This window comes from Pristiophorus japonicus, chromosome 3 (assembly GCF_044704955.1).
Source record: "Pristiophorus japonicus isolate sPriJap1 chromosome 3, sPriJap1.hap1, whole genome shotgun sequence".
Classification (NCBI taxonomy): domain Eukaryota; kingdom Metazoa; phylum Chordata; class Chondrichthyes; family Pristiophoridae; genus Pristiophorus; species Pristiophorus japonicus.
This window is the reverse complement of record NC_091979.1, coordinates 235,582,624-235,606,194: the sequence shown is the minus strand read 5'-3', so window position 1 is coordinate 235,606,194 and position 23,571 is coordinate 235,582,624. Positions and strand designations below refer to the sequence as shown.

The window sequence follows — 23,571 nt, the reverse complement described above, 5'->3', positions numbered from 1 at the left end:
TATACATTTTTGGTGGGTAAGTGTATCGAAGGATGTGGAACAAAGACGAGTAAATGGGTGTTGAGGTACATGTCAGCCATGACCTAAAAAAGGCAGAACAGACTCGAGGCTGAATGACCTACTCCTGTTCCTATATGGAAACTAGGCTCATGTCAGCATCAAGTTCTCACAGATAAAGGTACACTGCCAGGTACACGTGTCCTTCACTCTGCCCCAAAGAGCCTTAATCCTCTGAAAAATTGCTCTGAAACATTCCATTCCACACAGCAAGCATCATCACCTTTTGAGCAAGAATGCTAATTTTTGTACAGTTTGTGCTCCTGGCTCCTATGATCTAGGAATTGACTGGATCGCGACTGGTCAAATTCACTTCATATAGCACACTTACAGCCAGCAAAGAGGAGAGTGCAGAGGCTCTTGTCCCTCAACATACATCCCCACCATCACAGAAGCCAGTCTTCAGCCAATTTGATTCACTCCACGGTGGCATCAAGAAACGGCAGAGAGCCCTGGATACAGCAAAGGCTATGGGACCCGACAATATTCCGGCTATCGTGCTGAAGACTTGTACTCCAGAACTAGCCGCGCCTTTGCACAAATCCAATCCAACCAACTACCGCCCCATCAGTCTACTCTCAAATCACCAGCAAAGTGATGGAAGGTGTCGTCGACAGTGTTAACAAGCGGCACTTATTCACTAACCTGCTCACCGATGTTCTGTATGGGTTCCACAAGAACCACTCGGCTCCAGACCTCATTACTGCCTTGGTCCAAACATGGACAAAAGAGCTGAATTCCAGAGGTGAGGTGAGTGTGATTGCCCTCGACATCAAGGTAGCATTTGACAGAGTGTGGCATCAAGGAGCTCTGATAAAATTGAAGTTAATGGGAAACATAGAAAATAGGTACAGGAGTAGGCAATCAGGGAGAAAACTCTCCACTGGCTGGAGTCATACCTGGCACAAAGGAAGATGGTTGTGGTTGTTGGAGGTCAATCATCCCAGCCCTAGGACATCATTGCAGGAGTTTCTCAGGGCACTGTCCTAGGCCCAACCATCTTCAGCTATTTAATCAATGATCTTCCCACCATCATGTCAGACGTGGGGTTGTTTGTTGATGATTGCAGTGTTCAGTTACATTCGCAACTCCTCAGAAAATGAAACAGTCCATGTCTGTATGCAGCAAGACCTGGACCACATTCAGACTGATAAGTGGCAAGTAACACAAAGTGCCAGGCAATGACCATCTCCAACAAGTGAGAGTTGAATCACTTTCCCATGATATTCAACTGCATTACCATCACCAAATTCCACACCATCAACATCCTGGGGATCATTGACCAGAAACTTAACTGGAGCAACCACATAAATATTATGGCAATAAGAGGTCAGAGGCTGAGTATTCTGCAGCGGATATCTCACCTCCTGACTCCCTAAAGTATTTCCACCATCTATAAGGCACAAGTCAGGAGTGTGATGGAATACTCTCCACTTCCCTGGATGAGTGCAGCTCCAACAACACTCAAGAAGCTTGACACCATCCAGGACAAAGCAGCCCACTTGATTGGCACCCCATCCACCACCTTCAACATTCACTCGCTCCACCACCGGAGCAACGTGGCTGCAGTGTGTACTAAGATGCACTACAGCAACTCGCCAATGCTTCTTTGGCAGTAGCTCCCAAAACAATGACCTCTACCACCTAGAAGGACAAGGGCAGCAGGCGCATGGGAACACCATCAGCTACAAAGTTCCCCTCCAAGTCACAGATGTCATCATAACACAAGAGCCAATGGAGCATTCATTCGGAAAGCGATTGCCGTCACCAAATTAAATCATATACATGCACGCACACTCCAGTTATAAAGCAGAGTTAAAATGAAAGCAGTGGCAATATCTGGTGTCAAACGGCACACACAAAAGAGCTTTTGAAATTTGTGATACCCCTTACATTGCCTTCTGCTGCAGAATATTTATAGCATGCAATTTTTTTTTCATACTTCATAAAAGACATGAATTGGTGGAAAAAGAGCAGCAACATCACCAGAACCACTACCCAATCTCAATATCTGAGTCAGCTCTGATCTAAAATTGAGAGTTATACCAGCTGCTTGTGATGCTAATAAAATACATCAACAAGGAGCCATGGATACAATATATTCGAGACCTTAACTCCCAAGTTAGTTCATGTGAGGTTAGTCCATTTGTGGAGCAGCAATTATAGTTGTCCTCGTCATATATCTTCTATGCATATTTATGACAGTGATATCAGTTAGATTGCAAAATAGTGTTGTGCGTGTGAAGTTTCCCTAGTAAATAGTCTGAAAAATATTCAGCGAGTGCAAAAATGGGTTCTATTCTTCCAAATTTATGTCCAGAGAGCATTGTAATCTGTACAACACTAGGGTGAAACAAGTGGTTCCAGATCTGTCAATGACAGTGGTTGGGGCAGGACCAATTATGAATTAAAGATATTATAAGTAGCATATTATCACAAAAATTGAAATGCACTAGCATAAGGTCAATTTTACCGATCATACCCTGGTGACAATAATAATTCGGAGATTCCTTTCTCCACTAGATCTCTTTTTGGCAGAGAAAGAGTCAGCATTAAAGGCATGTTTGATAGGCAGTGTGCATCAGCACAATATAAGCTGAATTTCATTCCTACTCCAGGTTAAAGATATGCCGAAGTAGAAATCTTCCATCTAAAGAGAAACAGGAGCTGTGTAGATTTCAGAAATGAGCGTTGAAATAGTTTTTAAGAATAAATTTAACTTAAAAATACAGAGCAATTGGATATATTTTGTGAAGTTCTTTTAAAAAAAATATTGATTTCAACTTTTTGGATGAGACGTTAAATCTGCCTGATCAGGTGGATGTAAAAGATCACATGGAAAAATAAGTCTATTATTTCAACAGGAAGAAAGATTCAGAGCAAATGTGTATATGCATACGCAACTTCCCAGCGGGGAGCTTGTGTCAGAAACCTTCCGATACAAAATGGTGCTCCAGCACAGCCTGAAGTGCCACTGCCTCCTTGTTCAAAATTGCCAGATTCTCCAATGCTACCTCAAAGGTGAATGATAAACTCCATAAATGATATAAGGAATACCGCATCTGAAATCTCATCAGTCCAAGAGCTACCAACACTATTACACAGCCTGGAGTGGTACTAATGATAACTTGCTACAGTAGTTATAAGCACAACCCACATCCAAGCACTCTATGGAGCAACACACGTGTTCATTTCTTCGACAGCACCTCCCAAACCAGTAACCTCTCCCACCTTGAAGGGCAAGCAAGTGCATGGGATCATTATCACCTCCAAGTTTCCTTCTAATTCACACACACGACCCGGAGTTGGAAATATATCGCCCGTTCCTTCGTCGCCGCTGGGTCAAAATCTTGGAACTCCCTCCCCAACAGCATTGAGAGTGTATCTTCACCACACGGACTGCAGCGGTTCAAGGCGGCTCACCAGCACCTTCTCCAGGGCAATTAGGGATGGGCAACAAATGCCGGCCTTGCCTTGAACGAATAAAAAAGCAATTCATGTACACTGTTACCATACAAGTTTGGCAACAATTATTTTTCTACCATTGCCCCTGCCCTTCACTGGGTTATGGTTTTACATATGTTGGTTATCCCCCAATACCTTGCACATGTGGCCATTTTCTTTTAAATGCAAGCGGAGACAGCAAGTCTCGGTAAGTTATTCAGCTGAGTACACATCACAGCCCAGCCTTATACTATCCTTGACTGAGGTCCGCACAACATTTGGCAGCAGGGTCTGCTGGACAGTGATCAGTAATGGAAACCTTGTCTCAGTTTGCCCCAAATGGACTGCCGACTGCTACTTTGGCTAAGATCAACTAACTCATAATAGACCAGAGATCAAACCAGGGATATTCTTGGCCTTTAATTTTGCATTTTAAAAAGTGGCTAGCCTCAGCAAATCCCTGTACGAGACACACGAGCATCATAAGCACTCCACTAAACCCAATAATAACTCCTAGGCATGGCGACAACACTGGTGGTTTCAAAACCAAGACAGGTTTTAGATCCAGGGTTGTTTAATACTTGTTAACCAGTCACTGCCAGAGTTAACATTAGCAGTTATGACACAGTTGGGAAGAATCTTGAGGTTAAAAAAATAAGCATCAAAACTGAAGACTCAATTTAGCACTCAAGTTGTTTACCTAAACAGCGACATGGAGACATGATTTCAGGATTTTAATCTTAACCACTTCCTCATAAGTCAACATAGACCTGAAGATAATTTATATATGCCGCTGCCGCTGCCGCTACCCCCCCGCGCCAAGATTAGAGTCCAACTTAGCTCGTGTAGTTGAATGGTGCCAAATTCACATTAAAAATGATGCATTGGAAAACTGAAACGTTGACCAATATTTGCATAAAATCTAAAGCTGAATCATTAAAAGTGATGGATGTGATAAAAAGTATCAGCCAAAAGATTAACAAGCTGCTTCAGAACAATTCACAGTTAGGAACCACTGACCAATGTTCAATGCCAGACGTTTGCAGAGAGAGGCACCAAAAGGCACTGAAAATTCCACGTCAAAAGATCTACAAGAGTTATTATTTTAGGTCACAAACCTACAATTAAGGGTTACCATTGCAATGATTTGGGGAATGGTGCCCTCTGTCACTATGTCAGCCATTTCCAGCAATCACTGCAGTTTGCAAATTTTAATTATTGAAAACGAGGGGGAAAAAAAAAGTCACAATATACATGGGTCATCCTTGATACTTTTATATTGAAAGTGTACTGCACCGAGTAGATGCACGGTACCTGCAGCTCTGATGTCTGATGGTGCACTGTAACCACTACGTCCCCTTCCCCCATGCCATCAGGACTCACACATGAACAGTGGTTACTTGTTATATGTTGTACCTTTTGGCTTTCCTTGTTTTTATTAACAGCTTAAAAAGAGGGATTGTAGGAATTTGCACACGGGATTTCCCCCTTTTTTTTTTCCTCCCCTCCGATAAGTTGCTGGAAGTATTGAGGCTTTTTAAAACTTTAAACTCTCGTCTTTGTAAGAAAATGTACCAGGGGGGTACCATGCACTGGAGGAACAGTATCGCAGCAGATACATGGCACTCTTGGGATCAAATGTCCCACTATAACCACCACCACTGCCACACCCCTGTGCAGACTTGCACATGAAGCATGGCTACTTGGATAAAGTACCAGGAACTGCCAGGTGTCCACGTACTCCAGCAAGAGTCAGCACGTCAACAGAGATAGATAGGGGCAGCAGAAAATGGGTGGAGGTACTTTGGGGGGGGGGGGGGGGGGGGGGTGAGAAAAGAGTTTATAGCTTTTCGATATGTCTAAGTACCAGAGAGAATCAAAATAGTTTTAAAACTTGATTCAAATGGGAATCCATTCGAAGCATCATACACTTGTCACCAGCATACATTTACAATGGGTAAATACAGAAGCACAAGACTATTGCATAGTTTCACAAATTTAATAATGTTGGTCAAAGAGATCCTATATTAGTTGATGGACAGATAAATTGTGAAAATCTGAGGCTTCCAGTTAGCCCTCTGAAGTGCTTTGGGCCATCCAGAGGTTGTGAAAGGCGCTATACAAATGAAAGTTCTTTCTTCTCTTTCTCCCCAAAACTTCAGGTAAAATAACTTAACATTATTGCTACTATTAAATAATGTTATATATTCTCCTTCTATTGTTCCCCGTGAGCTAAGCATCAGGTGCAGCTGCTGTGCTTAACGGCAACATTTTGCACTAACTGTATGAACAGATATGGATTAACAGTTATTGGATCAGTGGGGTACCAACACGTGGACAATTTTTCAAGTCTACAGAAGCCCTGAAGTGTTGGGAGGCCCATTAACAAAATAGCTTTCTCCATTTCCTCTACGTTGTATCCGTTGCTTGAACTTTCATCTTCCCCTCTCCCATCTCAGCACTTTGGTCAGCTCTTCATCTAATTTGTCCTGCCCATAAAGCAATCACAAAGATGAGCTACCATACCATAGTCGTTTGGTCTTCCCCAGCTAATGTAATACCAAGGCAGCTGGGAACAAACTACGTGAGACACTTCAAAAGTTGCACCAACATGATCCAACTTGGTTTTGAATGTACAATCCTGCACAACTATTCAAAAGATCAATTTATCACTGATTTTCTTTCGAAGAAAGAGATGACAAATCAACTTACATTTAGTATCCTTAACATAATACAATGTTCCAAGGCACTGCACATGAGAAAGAACAGAAGTTGAGCAACAGAAGCAGAAGAATTATGAAATATCAGAGTTAAAAAGTCAGATTTTGAAGTGGTTTAAAAACTTTTAAAGGCAAAAAGTAGCAGCAATGTGATTGAGGGAATTTGAGACAGTTGGGTTATAGAGCCATAGACATTGAGATAGACAGTGGATAAGGAGGACCTATTTAACTTAGCACATATGTCAATAACTAGGGGGCATAGATTTAAAGTAATTGGTGGAAGGATTAAAGGAGTAGTTGAGGAGAACTTTTATCACCCAGAGGGTGGTGGGGGTCTGGACCTCATTGTCTGAAAGGGTGGTCGAGGCAGAAACCCTCCTCGCATTCAAAAAGTACTTGGATGTGCAATTGAAGTGCTGTAACCTACAGGGCAACAGACCAAGAGCTGGAAAGTGGGATTAGGCTGGATAGCACTTTTTTGTCTGGCAGACACGATGGGCCGAAGGGCCTCCTTCTATGCTGTAAATTTCTATGATTCTATGATTTACAGCAAAGAAGGAAGCTATTCAGCCAATCGTGTCTGAGCCAGCACTTTGCTAGGGGCAGATAAAGGACCTGCCACCAACCAACCGAAGTGAAAGTCTTTGGTGGAAATAAACGAGGATATGCAAGTATAATGGCATTTGCGAAACTGAAGGTCTTCCAAACATTATACATGGATACATTCAGAATACGATCCTTTAATAAAATGACATGAATGAACTCGTGTATAACCAAGAACTGATGGCTGTTTTCACAGAAATAAATATAGCCTGACTCGCACCAAAAAAACTTTCCTCGCATTTATTTCAAGGCCAAGCTATACAATTACAGTATCCCTCAACTATAATTAATGAGGCCCTTCGGTAACAGATCATGGATGACGATCTCCCTGGTACCTGCAAGAATTTAGCTTAGCAGCTCTGGTTTGCATACATGTTGAGTATTTGGCAGTGAAATATATGACGCTTGTAAATGTGTTTATGCTTTTGCTATACAGAAGAAATCTCTCGGGCCAGTCTCAAACTGTACATTGAGGTACAGCTGTAGTAGCGGTTTGCTCAGCCATTTCAGAGGGCAGTTAACAGTCAACCACATTGCATTCTGCAATAATGCTGAAGAGAATCAGAGGCAAAGCTCGTACACCATTTGTCATGCATGTGGAGCTCACTAGACAGTGTCCCGATATGCAGAAGTTCAGAGTTAATTGCTAAACCTGGGTCGATCCGTTAGACCACAGAAAAACTCCTGGTTCATCTCCTTGGTGCAAATTACCCACATCATTCTTGCACTGAACCACCAGATTGAGGAACGTGCCCTCAATTCAGTTACTTCTGTAGGTCACGCAACACAGAAGGTGGCATGTTGCTCATCCTTGCAGTAACCATTTTAATTACTGTTACATGCTTATTAAGGCTCCGTGCAGCATTTCAAGATAAATTCATGATATATTCCTTGGAGTACAGTATTTTTGCAAAGGAGGAACAGTTTCTGTAATGTGTAAACCTTAGAAATGAAGATTTCTCAAAAAAAATATATAGTTGCACCTGACCCAATTCCAAAAGACCTCAATAAGCAATGCGCAAATGTGTCCAACTGCAGTAAGCATTAACTTTGAAAAAATAAATCTGCATTGCACAGATATATGTTGCAAATGTGTATACGACACTGACCATGCAAAATGTTCTGAATTTTCTTCAACAGAGTATTGCTGCTTTGCTCCCAATAATGCTGCCTGATTACAATGAAAACACCTTGCAGAAACATTTTCGCTGACTATCAATTTAACTGCAGCTGTGATAAGTGGGGTGTGTTCTTATAGGAAGAGAGTTTGCCCTCCATTTCAGGCAAATGGAAACTGTTTTCAAAATATTTTAGTCTGCAGACTCGCAAGGTCCTAGCATTCACATTACTAAACCCGATCACCTTATTCCAGACACAATCACAGACCAATGATAAAATGGGTAAGGTTCTCTTGTTGGGATAAGAGAATCAAATTTAGCATTAATACTGGAAGCCCAGTCAGTCTTCAGCAATCTGACCTAAACAATGGGTTGACACAAATGTCAGCCATCCAGCTGACCAAAATAAAGAACTATTTACCTACCCTGGTTAATAAAGCTTTAAATTGAAGTAAAGAGATTTAAAAAAATGTTTTGGCATCAAGACTGGTGTTAAATTTAACTCCACACAGAGAATATCATACTCCACCACTACAGTAGCTGAAATTTTTAACCCGAACCATTCAGGGCACTTAAAGCCTTCACTTGCACACCAAGAAACACAATTACCAAGGACTTCTTCATTTGAATTTGGCTATTTTTGGGAGGCCAGATTTGTTGACGCTCAGCCGAGCTGTGCAACAAAGATTGAATGCACACAGATAAAGCTTTCTGATAACAGATTAGCTATTATTGCAAGATCTGCGCACCAGTCTGTGCCCACCTGGGAACTGAACTGGCCTCGAGGAAGCAAAACAAATCTTTGGAGAAAAACAGCATTTTGTGTGCGTGTAATAAGAATCAACTGGGGAAAAAAGGCTCAACAAAAATGGTGCAATTAATTTATCCCACTTGAATTAGACTCACTAATTAGGATGGCTACAATAAAACCTCAAGCCCCCACCCTCATGAAAATTGCAATAGGCACAATGATGCCAGAATCTGTGCAGACACAGACATAATCTAATACATAGCAGGGCACATTTAATCACAAGGAAGTAGTTTCCAAAAGTAGCCAGTTAATAGTTTTAAACATCAATCTCTTATTTTAAATTAAGTCAGTAAAGTCAGTGGATCCAGCAGATAGCAAAAAGAACGAAACTTGGGAGCCATGGTGGGGGGGAAGAATTTCACATAGCTGAAACTAAAAGGGTGAGCAAAAAAATCTTGTGCCACTAACCAACTGTTCAGTCAGTCCAGCCCCTGACGCTGTGCGCTGTGATCATTTTACAATGTCATCCCTCTCCTCTGCTGCCCTTCCTTACCTGTTTTCCTGCCATTACCACTCCGTCTCCCTGAGCGGTGCTGCTGTCGCTGCTGCTGTTGCCGGCGCTGGGAGCCCACGCAGCCTCCCATCAAGGATCTCTCTCTCCCCTTTGGCCCAGGCAGGTGGCGTCTCAGCCGCTTCACAGCGAGCCACCTGAACTCTGAAGCCTGCACAGACTGGCTGCCGAACCTCCGCCGACCTTCATGGACTGGATTTGAGAACCCCACCCCCAAAAATACTCCCCGAGAATTTAAATGCCTCCTTCTTTTTCCTCTCTGCGGAAAGTTGAGAGGGAAGTGTCCCAAGCTCAGTGCGATAGTACAGCTTCCCCCCACCGCCGCCCCTCTTGCCGCTGCCCAGGTACCTGCTGTAACCAGGGGCAACCGCACGCCCCTCACCCACTGGACCTGCTCAAAGACATAACAAGACAGACGCCTCGGCCTCTCATCGTTTCACAGTCCCCTTAATTAGAGAGAGAGAAATAGAATCTACTCTTTTTTACGTTTACATAAAAGAGAAAGTTCCTTCACTTCACTTTAAACCGCCTCCCAAACAAATAAAGACAAGAGAGAGAGAAAGATCTACCACTCGAGAACCTGCCCGCCCCACCTGGCTACCTGAGCGACGTCGCCAAGCAGCCCCCGACGGCGCCTGCGCCAACTCGGCTCCGCCCCCGCCCGCCCGGCGCATTCTGGGTCAGCCGTACGCGACGTCATCGCACCTGACGCTCCGAGCCGCGGCGGAGTGCACGCATGCGTGGGGGAAAATCCCGGCTCCGATCTACGGACGTACGTCTTACGGCGTACTTGCGTGCCTCCCCACCGCCCCCCTTTCCTCCCTTAGCAACCGAACGCTTGTTGTTGCTGAAGAGATTGTGAAAAAAAAGAGATGCTTTTCTCTGGAAAAAAGAAAGGCTTGCATTTCTCCGGAAAAAAAGACGTATTTCTCAAGAAACAGGAAATACTTGCATTTCTCGAGAAAAAAACATAAGAACGTAAGAAATAGGAGCATGAGTCGGCCATTTGGCCCATCGAGCCTGCTCCGCCATTCAATAAGACATGGCTGATCTGATCTTGGCCTCAACTCCACTTCCCTGCCCACTCCCCATAACCCTTGACTCCCTTATCGGTCAAAAATCTGTCCATCTCCACCTTAAATATATTTAATGACCCAGCCTCCACAGTTCTCTGCCGTAGAGAATTCCATAGATTCATGACCCTCTGAGAGAAGAAATTCCTCCTCGTCTCCATTTCAAATGGGCGATCCCTTATTCTGAATCTATGCCCCACAGTTCAGATTCCTCTGTGAGGGGAAACATCCTCTCTGTATTTCATCATTATCATAGGCAGTCCGTCAAATTTGAGGAAGATTTGCTTCCACTCCAAAAGTGAGTTCCCAGGTGGCTGTACAGTCCAATGCGGGAATTACACTCTCTGTAACAGGTGGGGCAGGCAATGGTTGAAGGAAAGGGTGGGTGGGGAGTCTGGTTTGCCACACGCTCCTTCTGCTGTCTGCTCTAGGCAATGAGACATAGAAACATAGAAACATAGAAAATAGGTGCAGGAGTAGGCCATTCGGTCCTTCGAGACTGCACCGCCATTCAATAAGTTCATGGCTGAACATGCAACCTCAGTACCCCATTCCTGCTTTCTTGCCATACCCCTTGATTCCCCCTAGTAGTAAGGACTACATCTAACTCCTTTTTGAATATATTTAGTGAATTGGCCTCAACAACTTTCTGTGGTAGAGAATTCCACAGGTTCACCACTCTCTGGGTGAAGAAGTTTCTCCTCATCTTGGTCCTAAATGGCTTACCCCTTAATCTTATACTGTGACCCCTGGTTCTGGACTTCCCCAAAATTGGGGACATTCTTCCTGCATCTAACCTGTCTAAACCCGTCAAAATTTTAAACGTTTCTATGAGGTCCCCTCTCATTCTTCTGAACTCCAGTGAATACAAGCCCAGTTGATCCAGTCTTTCTTGATATATCAGTCCCGCCATCCCGGGAATCAGTCTGGTGAACCTTCGCTGCACTCCCTCTGATACGTCCTGACTACACAGTACAAATGCACACGAGGCCCATGCTTGAGAGAAGGTCAGTCTGTGACCTGTCCTTTATTCCTTAGCACTCAAGTGATGAAGGTGGGTGGAGCTTCCCCTTTTATACCTGAATGTCCAGGTTAGGAGTGTCTCCCACCTAGTGGTCAGTGTTCTCACGGTGTACAACTTAGGTCAGTTTATACATGGGTTACAATGCTGGTTGAATACATGACACCCTCAATAGCAAGAATGTCCTTCCTCAAGTTGGGAGACCAAAACTGTGCACAATACTCCAGGTGTGGCCTCACCAAGGCCCTGTACAACTGTAGCAACACCTCCCTGCCCCTGTACTCAAATCCCCTCGCTATGAAGGCCAACATGCCATTTGCTTTCTTAATTGCCTGCTGTACCTGCATGTCAACCTTCAATGACTGATGTACCATGACACCCAGGTCTTGTTGCACCTCCCCTTTTCCTAATCTGTCATCATTCAGATGATAGTCTGTCTCTCTGTTTTTACCACCAAAGTGGATAACCTCACATTTATCCACATTATACTTCATCTGCCATGCATTTGCCCACTCACCAAACCTATCCAAGTTACTCTGCAGCCTCATAGCATCCTCCTCACAGTTCACACTGCCACCCAATGTAGTGTCATCCGCAAATTTGGAGATACTACATTTAATCCCCTCATCCAAATCATTAATGTACAATGTAAACAGCTGGGGCCCCAGCACAGAACCTTGCGGTAACCCATGAGTCACTGCCTGCCATTCTGAAAAGTACCCATTTAATCCTATTCTTTGCTTTCTGTCTGACAACCAGTTCTCAATCCATGTCAGCACACTACCCCCAATCCCATGTGCTTTAACTTTGCACATTAATCTCTTGTGTGGGACCTTGTTGAAAGCCTTCTGAAAGTCCAAATATACCACATCAACTGGTTCTCCCTTGTCCACTTTACTGGAAACATCCTCAAAAAATTCCAGAAGATTTGTCAAGCATGATTTCCCTTTCACAAATCCATGCTGACTTGGACCTATCATGTCACCTCTTTCCAAATGCGCTGCTATGACATTCTTAATAATTGATTCCATCATTTTACCCACTACTGATGTCAGGCTGACCAGTCTATAATTCCCTGTTTTCTCTCTCCCTCCTTTTTTAAAAAGTGGGGTTACATTGGCTACCCTCCACTCAATAGGAACTGATCCAGAGTGTGTGGAATGTTGGAAAATGACTGTCAATGCATCCGCTATTTCCAAGGCCACCTCCTTAAGTACTCTGATGCAGTCCATCAGGCCCTGGGGATTTATCTGCCTTCAATCCCATCAATTTCCCCAACACAATTTCCCGACTAATAAGGATTTCCCTCAGTTCCTCCTTCTTACTAGACCCTCTGACCCCTTTTATATCCGGAAGGTTGTTTGTGTCCTCCTTAGTGAATACCGAACCTAAGTACTTGTTCAATTGGTCTGCCATTTCTTTGTTCACCATTATGACTTCCCCTGATTCTGACTGCAGGGGACCTACGTTTGTCTTTACTAACCTTTTTCTCTTTACATATCTATAGAAACTTTTGCAATCCGTCTTAATGTTCCCTGCAAGTTTCCTCTCGTACTCTATTTTCCCTGCCCTAATCAAACCCTTTGTCCTCCTCTGCTGAGTTCCAAATTTCTCAAAGGCCCCAGGTTCACTGCTATTTCTGGCCAATTTGTATGCTACTTCATTGGCTTTAATACTATCCCTGATTTCCCTTGATAGCCACGGTTGAGCCACCTTCCCTTTTTTATTTTTACGCCAGACAGGGATGTACAATTGTTGTAGTTCATCCATGTGGTCTCAATGTCTGCCATTGCCCATCCACAGTCAACCCCTTAAGTAGCATTCACCAATCTATCTGAGCCAATTCACGCCTCATACCTTCAAAGTTACCCTTCTTTAAGTTCTGGACCATGGTCTCTGAATTAACTGTTTCAGTCTCCATCCTAATGTAGAATTCCACCATATTATGGTCACTCTTCCCCAAGGGGCCTCGCACAACGAGATTGCTAATTAATCCTCTCTCATTACACAACACCCAGTCTAAGATGGCCTCCCCCCTAGTTGGTTCCTCGACATATTGGTCTAGAAAACCATCCCTTATGCACTCCAGGAAATCCTCCTCCACCGTATTGCTTCCAGTTTGGTTAGCCCAATCTATATGCATATTAAAGTCACCCATGATAACTGCTGCACCTTTATTGCATGCACCCCTAATTTCCTATTTGATGCCCTCCCCAACATCACTATTACTGTTTGGAGGTCTGTACACAACTCCCACTAACGTTTTTTGCCCTTTGGTGTTCTGCAGCTCTACCCATATAGATTCCACATCATCCAAGCTAATGTCCTTCCTAACTACTGCATTAATCTCCTCTTTAACCAGCAATGCTACCCCACCTCCTTTTCCTTTTATTCTATCCTTCCTGAATGTTGAATACCTCTGGATGTTGAGTTCCCAGCCCTGATCATCCTGGAGCCACGTCTCCGTAATCCCAATCACATCATATCCGTTAACATCTATTTACACAATTAATTCATCCACCTTATTATGGATACTCCTTGCATTAAGACACAAAGCCTTCAGGCTTGTTTTTTTAACACCCTTTGTCCTTTTAGAATTATGATGTAGTGTGGCCCTTTTTGTTTCTTGTCTTTGTTTACTCGGCTTTGGGCAGTCTTGGGCCAGGGATTCCCAGGTGCTGGTGGGGATGTTACACTTTATCAAAGAGGCTTTGCGGGTGTTCTTGAAGCATTTCCCCTGCCCACCTGGGGTTCGCTTGCTCTGTCGAAGCTCCGCGTAGAATGCTTGCTTCGGGAGTCTCGTGTCGGGCATGCGGATGATGTGCCCGCCCAGCGGAGCTGGTCGAGTGTGGCCAGTACTTTGATGCTGGGAATGTTGGCCTGATTGTGAACACTGACATTGGTGTGTCTGTCTTCCCAGGGGATTTGCAGGATCTTGCAGAGGTGGTACTTCTCTTGCATTTTGAGGTGATAGCTGTATATAGTCCACATGTCTGAGCCAAATAGGAGGGCAGGTATCATTACTACCCTGTAGACCATAAACTTGGGCCAGATTTGAGGTCCTGGTCTTCAAATACTCTCTTCCTCAGGCAACTGAAGGCTGCGCTGGCTCACTGGAGGCGGTGTTGGACCTTGTCATCAATGTCTGCACTTGCTGACAGTAGGCTCCCGAGGTATGGAAAATGGTCTGCGTTGTCCAAGGCCTCATCGTGGATTTTGATAATCGGGGGTCAGTACTGTGTGGCGGGGTCAGGTTGGTAGAGGATCTTGGTGAGACCACAACTGGAATACTGGGTACAGTTTTGGTCTCCTTATTTAAGGAGGGATATATTTGCATTGAAGAAAGGTCAGCGAAGGTTCACTAGGTTGATTCCTGAGATGAAAGGGTTGTCTTATGAAGAAAGGTGGTCCCCAACTCCGAGGGACTGCCTATGATGATGATGATGATGATGATGCAGGACTTCACTACTTTTATACTCCATCCCCCTTGCAATAAAGGTCAATATTCCATTTGCCTTCCTAATTACTTGCCGTACCTGCATGCTAACTTTGAAAAAGATTTGCATTTCTCTAGAAAACAGAAAGACTTGCATTTCTCTAGAAAAAAAAACTTGCTTTTCTCTCGTCGACAAATAGTACTGGAGAAATTAATGAGACTGAAAGTCGATAAATCCCCTGGACCTGATGGCCTACATCGTAGGGTTTTGAAAGAGGTAGCTGTTGAGATAGTCAATGCATTGGTTATCATCTTCCAAAATTTCATAGATTCTAGAACGGTTCCCGCAGTTTGGAATGTAGCTAATATAACCCTGCTATTTAAGAAAGGAGAGAGAAAATGGGGAACTACAGACCAGTTAGTCTGACATCAGTCGTAGGAAAAATGCTTGAATCTATTTTGAAGGATGTGGTAACAGGGCACTTAGAAAATAATAATAGGATTGGGCAGAGTAAAAATGGATTTACGAAAGGGAAATCATGTTTGACAAATCTGTTAGAGTTTTTTGAGGTTGTAAGTAGTAAGTAGCAAAATAGATAGGGGGACCAGTGGATGTGTTGTATTTGGATTTTCAGAAGGCATTTGATAAGGTCCCACACAAGAGGTTATTAAACAAAATTAGGGTTCATGGGATTGGGGGTAGTATACTGGCATGGATTGATGATTGGTTAACGGGCAGAAAACAGAGAGTAGGAATAAACGGCTCATTTTTGGCTGGGGTGCTACAAGGATTGGTGCTTGGGGCTCAGCTATTCACAAACAATATCAATGATTTAGAGGAGGAGACCAAATGTAATATATGCAAGTTTGCTGATGATATAAAGCTAGGTGCGAATGTAAGTTGGGAGGAGGATGAAAAGAGGATTCAAGCAGATATAGACAGGCTAAGTGAGTGGGCAAGAGGTGGGCACCGGAGGGACTGGAGTGCATCATCACGCCCGGCAACCAAATTTTAATTTGATTTTACGTTTTAAATTTTAATTTGTTTTAATTGCCGGTGCTTTTAGTGTCCCCTTCCCTTTTATAGGGGGCACCGGAAAAAATTTGATTTTAGCGCCCCAAAAAAAAACCAAAAAAAAAGAAAAAAAAGGGGCCTTGTAAATGTCTGCTGTGTCATCCAGGGCGGGTGGCACGGTTTAATGTTTTATGTTTTACAGATAAACTCTAAAAGAGTTAAGTGAGTGGGCAACAACATGACAAATGGAATATAGTGTGGAGAAATGTGAAGTTATCCACTTTGGCAGGAAAAATAAAAAAGCAGAATATTTTTTAAATGGTGAGAATTGTCAAAGAAAGAAAATAATTTGAGAAACAATAACAATCCAGCATTTATGAGTTAGTTTTGTCTTTTGGTGCTTCCGCCAGGAATAATGATTAAGGAATAAACACAATCTATTGACAAAAACTAAATATATTTTAGTAATCTAAATAAATACATTTTATTCTACATTTATTGAAAAGTTGCTGCTTTTCTTTTGTCAAATGAACAAGATTGGAAAGTGGGGTCAAATTTTTTTTGTCTTCTAACATTCCCGTTAAACACTTTGGTACATTTTACTATGTAAACGGCGCTACATAAATACAAGTCGTGTTGTTGTATATAAATGCAAGTTGTTGTTGTTTCTAGGCGCGGTTTGTTTGATTTTGCAGAGTGGCCCTGATCATGTGATAGGAGGGCTCGCCTGTCTCCGCTTTGCTTTCCATTTCCGCATCACGTGACAACCGCGGCCGGATTTGCGTCTGCGCGGTGGGGTGGCGGGGGGCTTGTGAAGATGGCGGCTGGCGGGAGTGTAGCGGCTCTGGTGGAGGATTTCGTTAGTGGGCAGCAGGACGGCGCGGCCAAGGACTTGGCGACAGGTATTATGGGGATTTGCGGGGGCGGAATCAAGAACCGATTATCCATTGTTTTATAGGAAGTGGTGGTGGAGGAAGTGAGAGGCTGCAAATAGATGCGGCGGGTGGCGAGGCGCCGCCTGGCCCTGTCACCCTGGCAACGGCGGCTGGCACCCCCTGGACCAGAGTGAGTGAGTGAGTGAGTGTTTGTGTGACAGACACACTTCGGACTTGTTTGTGCTTGTACTTATTCGCTGTTTTCACCTCTTTCAATGTAGTGGCCTTACTGGGGAGGGCAGATCTGCTTATTTTGAAATGACTCACTTGGTGGATAAATCCCAATCTGATATCAACAACAATTTGTATTAATATAGCGCCTTTAACATAGTGAAACGTCCCAAGGCTCTTCGCAGGAGTATTACAAGATGAAAAATTTGGCACCGAGCTGCATAAATATAAATTAGCGCAGGTGACCAAAAGCTTGGTCAAAGAAGTGGGTTTTAAGGAGCGCCTTGAAGGAGGAGAGAGAGATAGAGAGGCGGTGAGGTTTAGAGAGCGAGTTAAAGAGCTTGGGACCTTGGCAACAGAAGGCACGGCCACCAATGGTTGAGCGATTATGATCAGGGATGCTCGGGAGGGCAGAATTGGAGGAACGGAGACATCTCCAAGGGTGGGGTTGTGGGGCTGGAGAAGATTACAGAGTTCGGGAGGGGTGACATCATGGAGGGATTTGTAAACCAGAATGAGAATTTTGAAATCGAGGCTTTAGTAAACCAGGAGTCAATGTAGGTCGGCGAGCATGGGTATGATGGGTGAGGTCCATAAGGTAGTTTAAAAAGGCATACGGAATGCTTTCCTTTTATTAGCCGAGGCATTGAATATAAGAGCAGGGAAGTTGTGCGAGAACTGTATACAACACTAGTTAGGCCACAGCTAGAGTACTGCGTGCAGTTCTGGTCACCACATTACAGAAAAGATGTGATTGCACTAGAGAGAGTGCAGAGGACAATTATGAGGATTTTGCCAAGACTGGAAAATTTTAACTGAGGAAACATTGGATAGCCTAGGGTTGTTTTCTTTGGAACAGAGGGGGTTGGGAGATTTAACTGAGGTGTACAACATTATGAGAGGCCTAGATAGAGTGGGTAGGAAGGACCTATTTCCCTTAGCATAGGGAACCAAGGGGCATAGATTTAAAGTAGTTGGTAGAAGGTTTAAAGGGGATTTGAGGGGTAACATTTTCATCCAGAGGGTGGTGGGGGTTTATAACTCACTGCCTGAAAGGGTGGTAGAGGCAGAAAACTTCACCATATTTAAAATGTACCCGAATATGCACTTCAGCTGCCGTAACCGACAAGGCTAAGGACCAAGAGCTGGAAGATGGGGTTAGGCTGGATCGCTCTTTGTCAGCCAGCATCAACACGATGGATCAAAATGGCCTCCTTTTCGTGCTGTAAATTTCTATGATTCTATGAATGTATGGAAAAGAAAGGACTGGTGTTTCTAAAGCACTTTTCAAGACCTCAGGATGGCCCAAAGTGCTTTACAACCAATGAAGTACTTTTGAAGTGTAGTCACTGTTGTAATGCAGGGAAACATGGCAGCCAACTTGCTCACTGCAAGCTCCCACAATGCATGAAATGACCAGATAATCTGTTTTTAGTGATGTTGATTTGCGGGATAAATATTGGCCAGGACACTGGGGATAACTACCCTGCTCTTCGAAATAGTGCTGGTGGGATCTTATACATCAACCTGAGAGTGCAGACGGGTTCTTGTTTTCTGATTTTGTCTGAAAGATGGCACCTCCGACAGTGCAGCGTTCCCTCAGTACTGCACTGGGCATGTCAGCCTTGATTTTTGTGCTCAAGTCTGGAGTGGGGGCTTGAATCCACAACCTTCTGACTCGGAAAAAGTGATAACACTGAGCTAAAGTTGACACCTGTGGATTTAAATTTTATGTATGATAATAGATGAATCAGTTGTAGCTACCTTTACACTGCAAATCTAATGCTATTAAACTTGGGTATTTTATAACTGAAATAAAATGGAGTGAGGCTTACACTGAACGTGTGTCTGCTTTGCTACGATGTCCTGTTCCTGGATTCAGGCTTCATGGAAGTTGCAACACATTTATCCTCCATGTGAGAAAATAACTCTAATTCTACTTACCTGCCTTCTTCCATATCCCTTCACCACCCTATCCAATATAATCTTGACTGTGACTTGGTTTTTGCCTCAAACATTAACCCTGGAGGTGAATTTTACAGCCACACAACTGTGAAGTTTGTCTTGTCCTCGGTTCTAAATCTCTTGCATTTAATCTTGTCTCTGTTGCCCCTTGTTCTCGACCCCTCAACAACTGGAAAAGTCATCGATCTACCCTGTCCCATTCTTTCATAATTTTAAACCCATCTATTATATTGCACTGTAATTTTCATTGTTCTAACAAAAGTAGACCAAATTTTTCAAGTATTCTTATTTGGATTGTCGCATACCAGGCAGCATCGCAGTGAATCTGTGTTGTACCCACTCTGAAGCCTCAACATCCTTCCTGGAGTGTGGAGCTCAATATTGCATACAGTACTCTAACTGAGGTCTCGTTAAGGCTCTATACAGGCTCAGCATTATCTTTTGGCTTTTACATTCCACACCTCGTGATAAAACCTACAATGCCATTAGCTTTCTTTTACGGTTTTATCAACCTTAGTTGTTGCCTTTAATGCCCTGTGAAGCTGTATTTCTTAAAACTCTCTTCTATTCATAGTATAATTGCTACTGCTTTTTTTTTTTTAAAAGCAAAATGAATCAACTCACACTTACTGAAATTGAATTCTGTCTGCCATCTTTTAGTCAATTACCCCATCTTCTCAATATGCCCCTGTATCTTCCTGTGGCCATGGTACTACACTACTCAATGAAGAGTGACTAAATAGATGGCGATTGCTGTCCCAGGAACTGTGTCCCTTTTAAGGAAGTAAACATCCTTTATTAGCTGCGGCATAGAATATGAAAGCAGGGAAGTTCTGCTAGAACTGTATGCAACACTAGTTAGGCCACAGCTTGAGTACTGCATGCAGTTCTGGTCACCACATTACAGGAAAGATGTGATTGCAATAGAGAGGGTACAGAGGGGATTTACGAGGATGTTTTCAGGACTGGAACATTTTAGCTATGAGGAAAGATTGGATAGGCTAGGGTTGTTTTCTTTGGAACACAGGAGACTGAGGGAAGACTTACTTGAGGCGTATAAAATTATGAGTGGCCTGGATAGAGTGGACATATTTCCCTCAGCAGAATGGTCAATAACCAAGGAGCATAGATTTAAAGTAGTTGGTAGAAGGATTAGAGGGATTAGGAAAAAAAATTCACCCAGAGGGTCATCATAGGCAGTCCCTCGAAATCGAGGAAGACTTGCTCCCACTCTAAAAATGAATTCTTAGGTGACTGAAACAGTCCAATATGGGAATTACAGTCTCTGTGACAGAGACTGTCTGGGACAGGCAGTTGTTGAAGGAAAGGGTGGGTTGGACTGGTTTGCTGCACGCTCCTTCCGCTGCCTGCGCCTGGTTTCTGCATGTACTCCCGGGTGCACTTCCTCCACTTAGGGCAGTCTTTGGCCAGGGACTCCCAGGTGTCAGTGGGGATGTTGCACTTTATCAAGGAGGCTTTGAAGGTGTTCTTGAAATGTTTCCTCTGCCCACTTTGGACTCGCCTGCCGTGTAGGAGTTCCGAGCAGAGCGCTTGCTTTGGGAGTCTTGTGTCAGGCATGTGAATAATGTGGCCCACCCAGCGGAACTGGTCGAGTGTGGTCAGTGCTTTGATGCTGGGGATGTTGGCCTGGTCGAGGACGCTAATGTTGGTGCATCTGTCCTCCCAGGCGATTTGCAGGATCTTGCGGAGACATCGTTGGTGGTACTTCTCCAGCGATTTGAGGTGTCTACTGTTGAAAATGGTCCACGCCTCTGAGACATACAGGAGGGCGGGTATTAAAACAGTCCTGTAGACCATGAGCTTGGTGGTAGATTTGAGGGCTTGATCTTCGAACACTCTTTTCCTCAGGCGGCCGAAGGCTGCCCTGGCATACTGGAGGCGATGTTGAATCTCGTCGTCGATGCCTGGCTTTGTTGATAACAGGCTCCCAAGATATGGAAAGTGGTCCACGTTGTCCAGAGCCGCGCTGCGGGGTAGTGCTGTGTGGTGGGGACAGGCAGGTGGAGGACTTTTGTCTTCCGGATGTTTAGTGTAAGGCCATGCATTCGTACGCCTCAGTGAAGCTGTTGACTATGACCCAGAGGATGGTAGGGGTCTGGAACTCACTGCCTGAAAGGGTGGTAGAGGCAGAAACCCTCATCACATGAAAAAGTATTTGCATGTGCACTTGAAGTGCCGTAACCTACAAGGCTACGGACCAAGAGCTGGGATTCGACTGGCTAGCTCTTTTCCGACCGACACGGACACGATGGGCCGAATGGCCGCCTCCTGTATCGTAATTTTCAATGATTCTATGAACGCCTCAGGAGAATATAAAAAAATTGGAGAGAAAGACAGTCTTTGTTGCTCCTAATGAGTGGCACTTGACAGCTCTGCGGTTACAAGGAATTACATCGGATATATGCACACAAACAGGCTGATCGGCCCAACAAGTCCATGCCGGCTTTTGTGTTCCACTCGAGCCCCCTCCTGTCTTTCCCCATCTAAATCCATCAGCATAACTCTAAATCTATCAGTCTAACTGTGGTTGCAATTTAGCTGGAAATGTTAAAATACCACTTTTTAAAATGCATTATCTTCATTGTGTGCTGGTTTTATGCTTCAATATGCAATTTTGATGTAAACGTTTTCTACAAATGTAAAAAATCTTTTGATATTACATTTTTGATTGCGTTGTCAAGAATATATATTAGTATTTACTTTACACATAGGTGGAAAAGTTCAGCAATTTCACTGTCAAATTCAGGTGTGTAAGCAGTGAATTTATGTACTTGATTTGTATATCTTTCCACATTACCTTGCACCACCAAAAAAAAATGGGCAGAAAGTGAGATGGGTAATCGATTTTAATGTGTCAAATAATCATTCATTGAAATTGATTTGTTGAAACTTGGCACTTATGGATGCAGCATAGACAGTTGAATTGAGGAGGGCTGGGGCCTTTGCATTTAAGTTACATTATGTGCTTTACTGGAATGTTGCAGAGTGCAGTAATGCTGTATTGATTTGAAAATTATGGATTTGCTTAACTGGTGGTTCGTTGCTTATGGCTGGGAGTTGATAGTCCTGTAATGCTGCATTCCTAGCACCAGTCGTTTGTTCATTAGAACAGAGTCGTGCTATTTCCCAGAAATTCAGTTACAATTCTTGACCATACACTGACAAATGTTGCAAATGTTGTTTTTAGTGCGGGTGTCATGATAAATCAATAAAAATAATGTCATGGCATTTATCGATGTTTGTGGGGTGGGGAGAGTTGGACCACAGTCCAAATAAAAACTTTATCCTATCCCTTCAGTGTTTCGACGAAAAGATTGTGAATCAGGATTTAACTTTGCTTTTCCCGTGTCAGTTTATTCCCTCTCGGCAACATTCCTGTCAGTACCGACACTTCGGACGGTAGTTCCAGGGTTGCACATTGCTCTTCCAGACCTCGATGCGAGTGTCGTCAGGGTCTGGACAGCAAGGTGTCCGCATTTACCTGATATTCACACACTTGCCAGACACGAGACTCCCAAAGTAAGCGCTCTACTTGGAACTCCTTCACGGCAAACGAACCAAAGATGGGCAGAGGAAACGTTATAAGGACACCCTCAAAGCCTCCCTGATAAAATGCAACATCCCCACCGACACCTGGCAGTCCCTGGCCAAAGACCGCCCTAATTGGAGGAAGTGCATCCGGGAGGGTGCTGAGCACCTCGAGTCTCATCTCCAAAAGCATGTAGAAATCAAGTGCAGGCAGCAGAAAGCACGTGCGGCAAACCAGTCCCACCCACCCTTACCCTCAACGCCTATCTGTCCCACCTGTGACAGGGACTGTGGTTCTCGTATTGGCCTGTTCAGCCACCTAAGGACTCATTTTAACAGTGGAAGCAAGTCTTCCTCGATTCCGAGGGACTGCCGATGATGATGACACAATTGCTGGCTCGAGATCAACGGCAGCTCTTCTGGCTGATGTCTCTTTTCCCCCTGCCCCCCTCTTCCATCCTTCCTAACCCGGGGCACTGAGGCTAATTGCTGCACTTTTACAGTTGAGATCAGCCCTGTGAGGTTGTTGGCGAACAATAGAGGAAGAATTCCCTGCTCTTGAATAATGCCTTGGGATCTTTGGCATGCATCTCAGACGAGGGATGAGTTTAACGCCAACTCTGCCTCGATTGCAGTGTGTGTGCGTGCCCTCTGTTTCTAAAATTAAACATTTTCATAAGCCTATTTTGTTTGAAAAGGTTTGAATTCGGCAGGTTATATCTGTTCCTGCCCGTCTGCATTCAGACCGTTTCTTCAGACAGCGGAAGACTTTTTAAAATTTTGTTCACGGGATGTGGGCGTCGCTGGCAAGGCCAGTAATTATTGCCCAGCCTTAATTGCCCTTGAGAAGCCGCCACCTTGAGCCGCTGCAGTCCGTGTGGTGAAGGTACTGTTCGGAAAGGAGTTCCAGGATTTTGACCCGGTGGTGGTGAAGGAACGGCGATATATTTTGAAGTCAGGATGGTGTGTGACTTAGAGGGGAACTTGGAGGTGGTGGTGTTCCCATGTTCCTGCTGCCCTTGTCCTTTTGAGGCGGTGGAGGTCGCTACATGTCTATTACCCTCTTAAACGAGACTAGTGAGTTCATGTTGATTTGGTATAACCAGTGTTTTTCTCCATAAGCGAAGACCCCTCCAGAGTTA

The 23,571-nt window shown here is 44.0% G+C and overlaps 2 protein-coding genes across 4 annotated transcripts in view; one reads left to right on the top strand and one right to left on the bottom strand.

Annotated features, from left to right (window-relative positions):
• The window catches only part of ubtd1b (ubiquitin domain containing 1b), a 78,340-nt gene extending 68,424 nt beyond the window's left edge, over positions 1-9,916 (bottom strand). Inside the window, exons 1-2 of one of the 2 annotated variants that reach the window (XM_070876448.1) lie at positions 9,247-9,325; positions 3,289-3,530 (exon numbers count right to left, since the gene is read on the bottom strand). In XM_070876448.1, the coding sequence (XP_070732549.1) occupies positions 3,289-3,310 (22 nt within the window). In that variant the 5' untranslated portion in view covers positions 3,311-3,530; positions 9,247-9,325. Of the gene's footprint in view, positions 1-3,288; positions 3,531-9,246 lie in introns of both variants that reach the window. The other variant, XM_070876447.1, reaches the window with a different exon arrangement.
• Positions 9,917-16,616: 6,700 nt separating this feature from the next.
• Positions 16,617-23,571, top strand: part of mms19 (MMS19 homolog, cytosolic iron-sulfur assembly component) — a 109,616-nt gene continuing 102,661 nt past the window's right edge. For both annotated transcript variants that reach the window (XM_070876435.1, XM_070876436.1), the window contains exon 1: positions 16,617-16,711. In XM_070876435.1, coding sequence (XP_070732536.1) covers positions 16,627-16,711 — 85 coding nt within the window. In that variant the 5' untranslated portion in view covers positions 16,617-16,626. The remainder of the gene's footprint in view (positions 16,712-23,571) is intronic.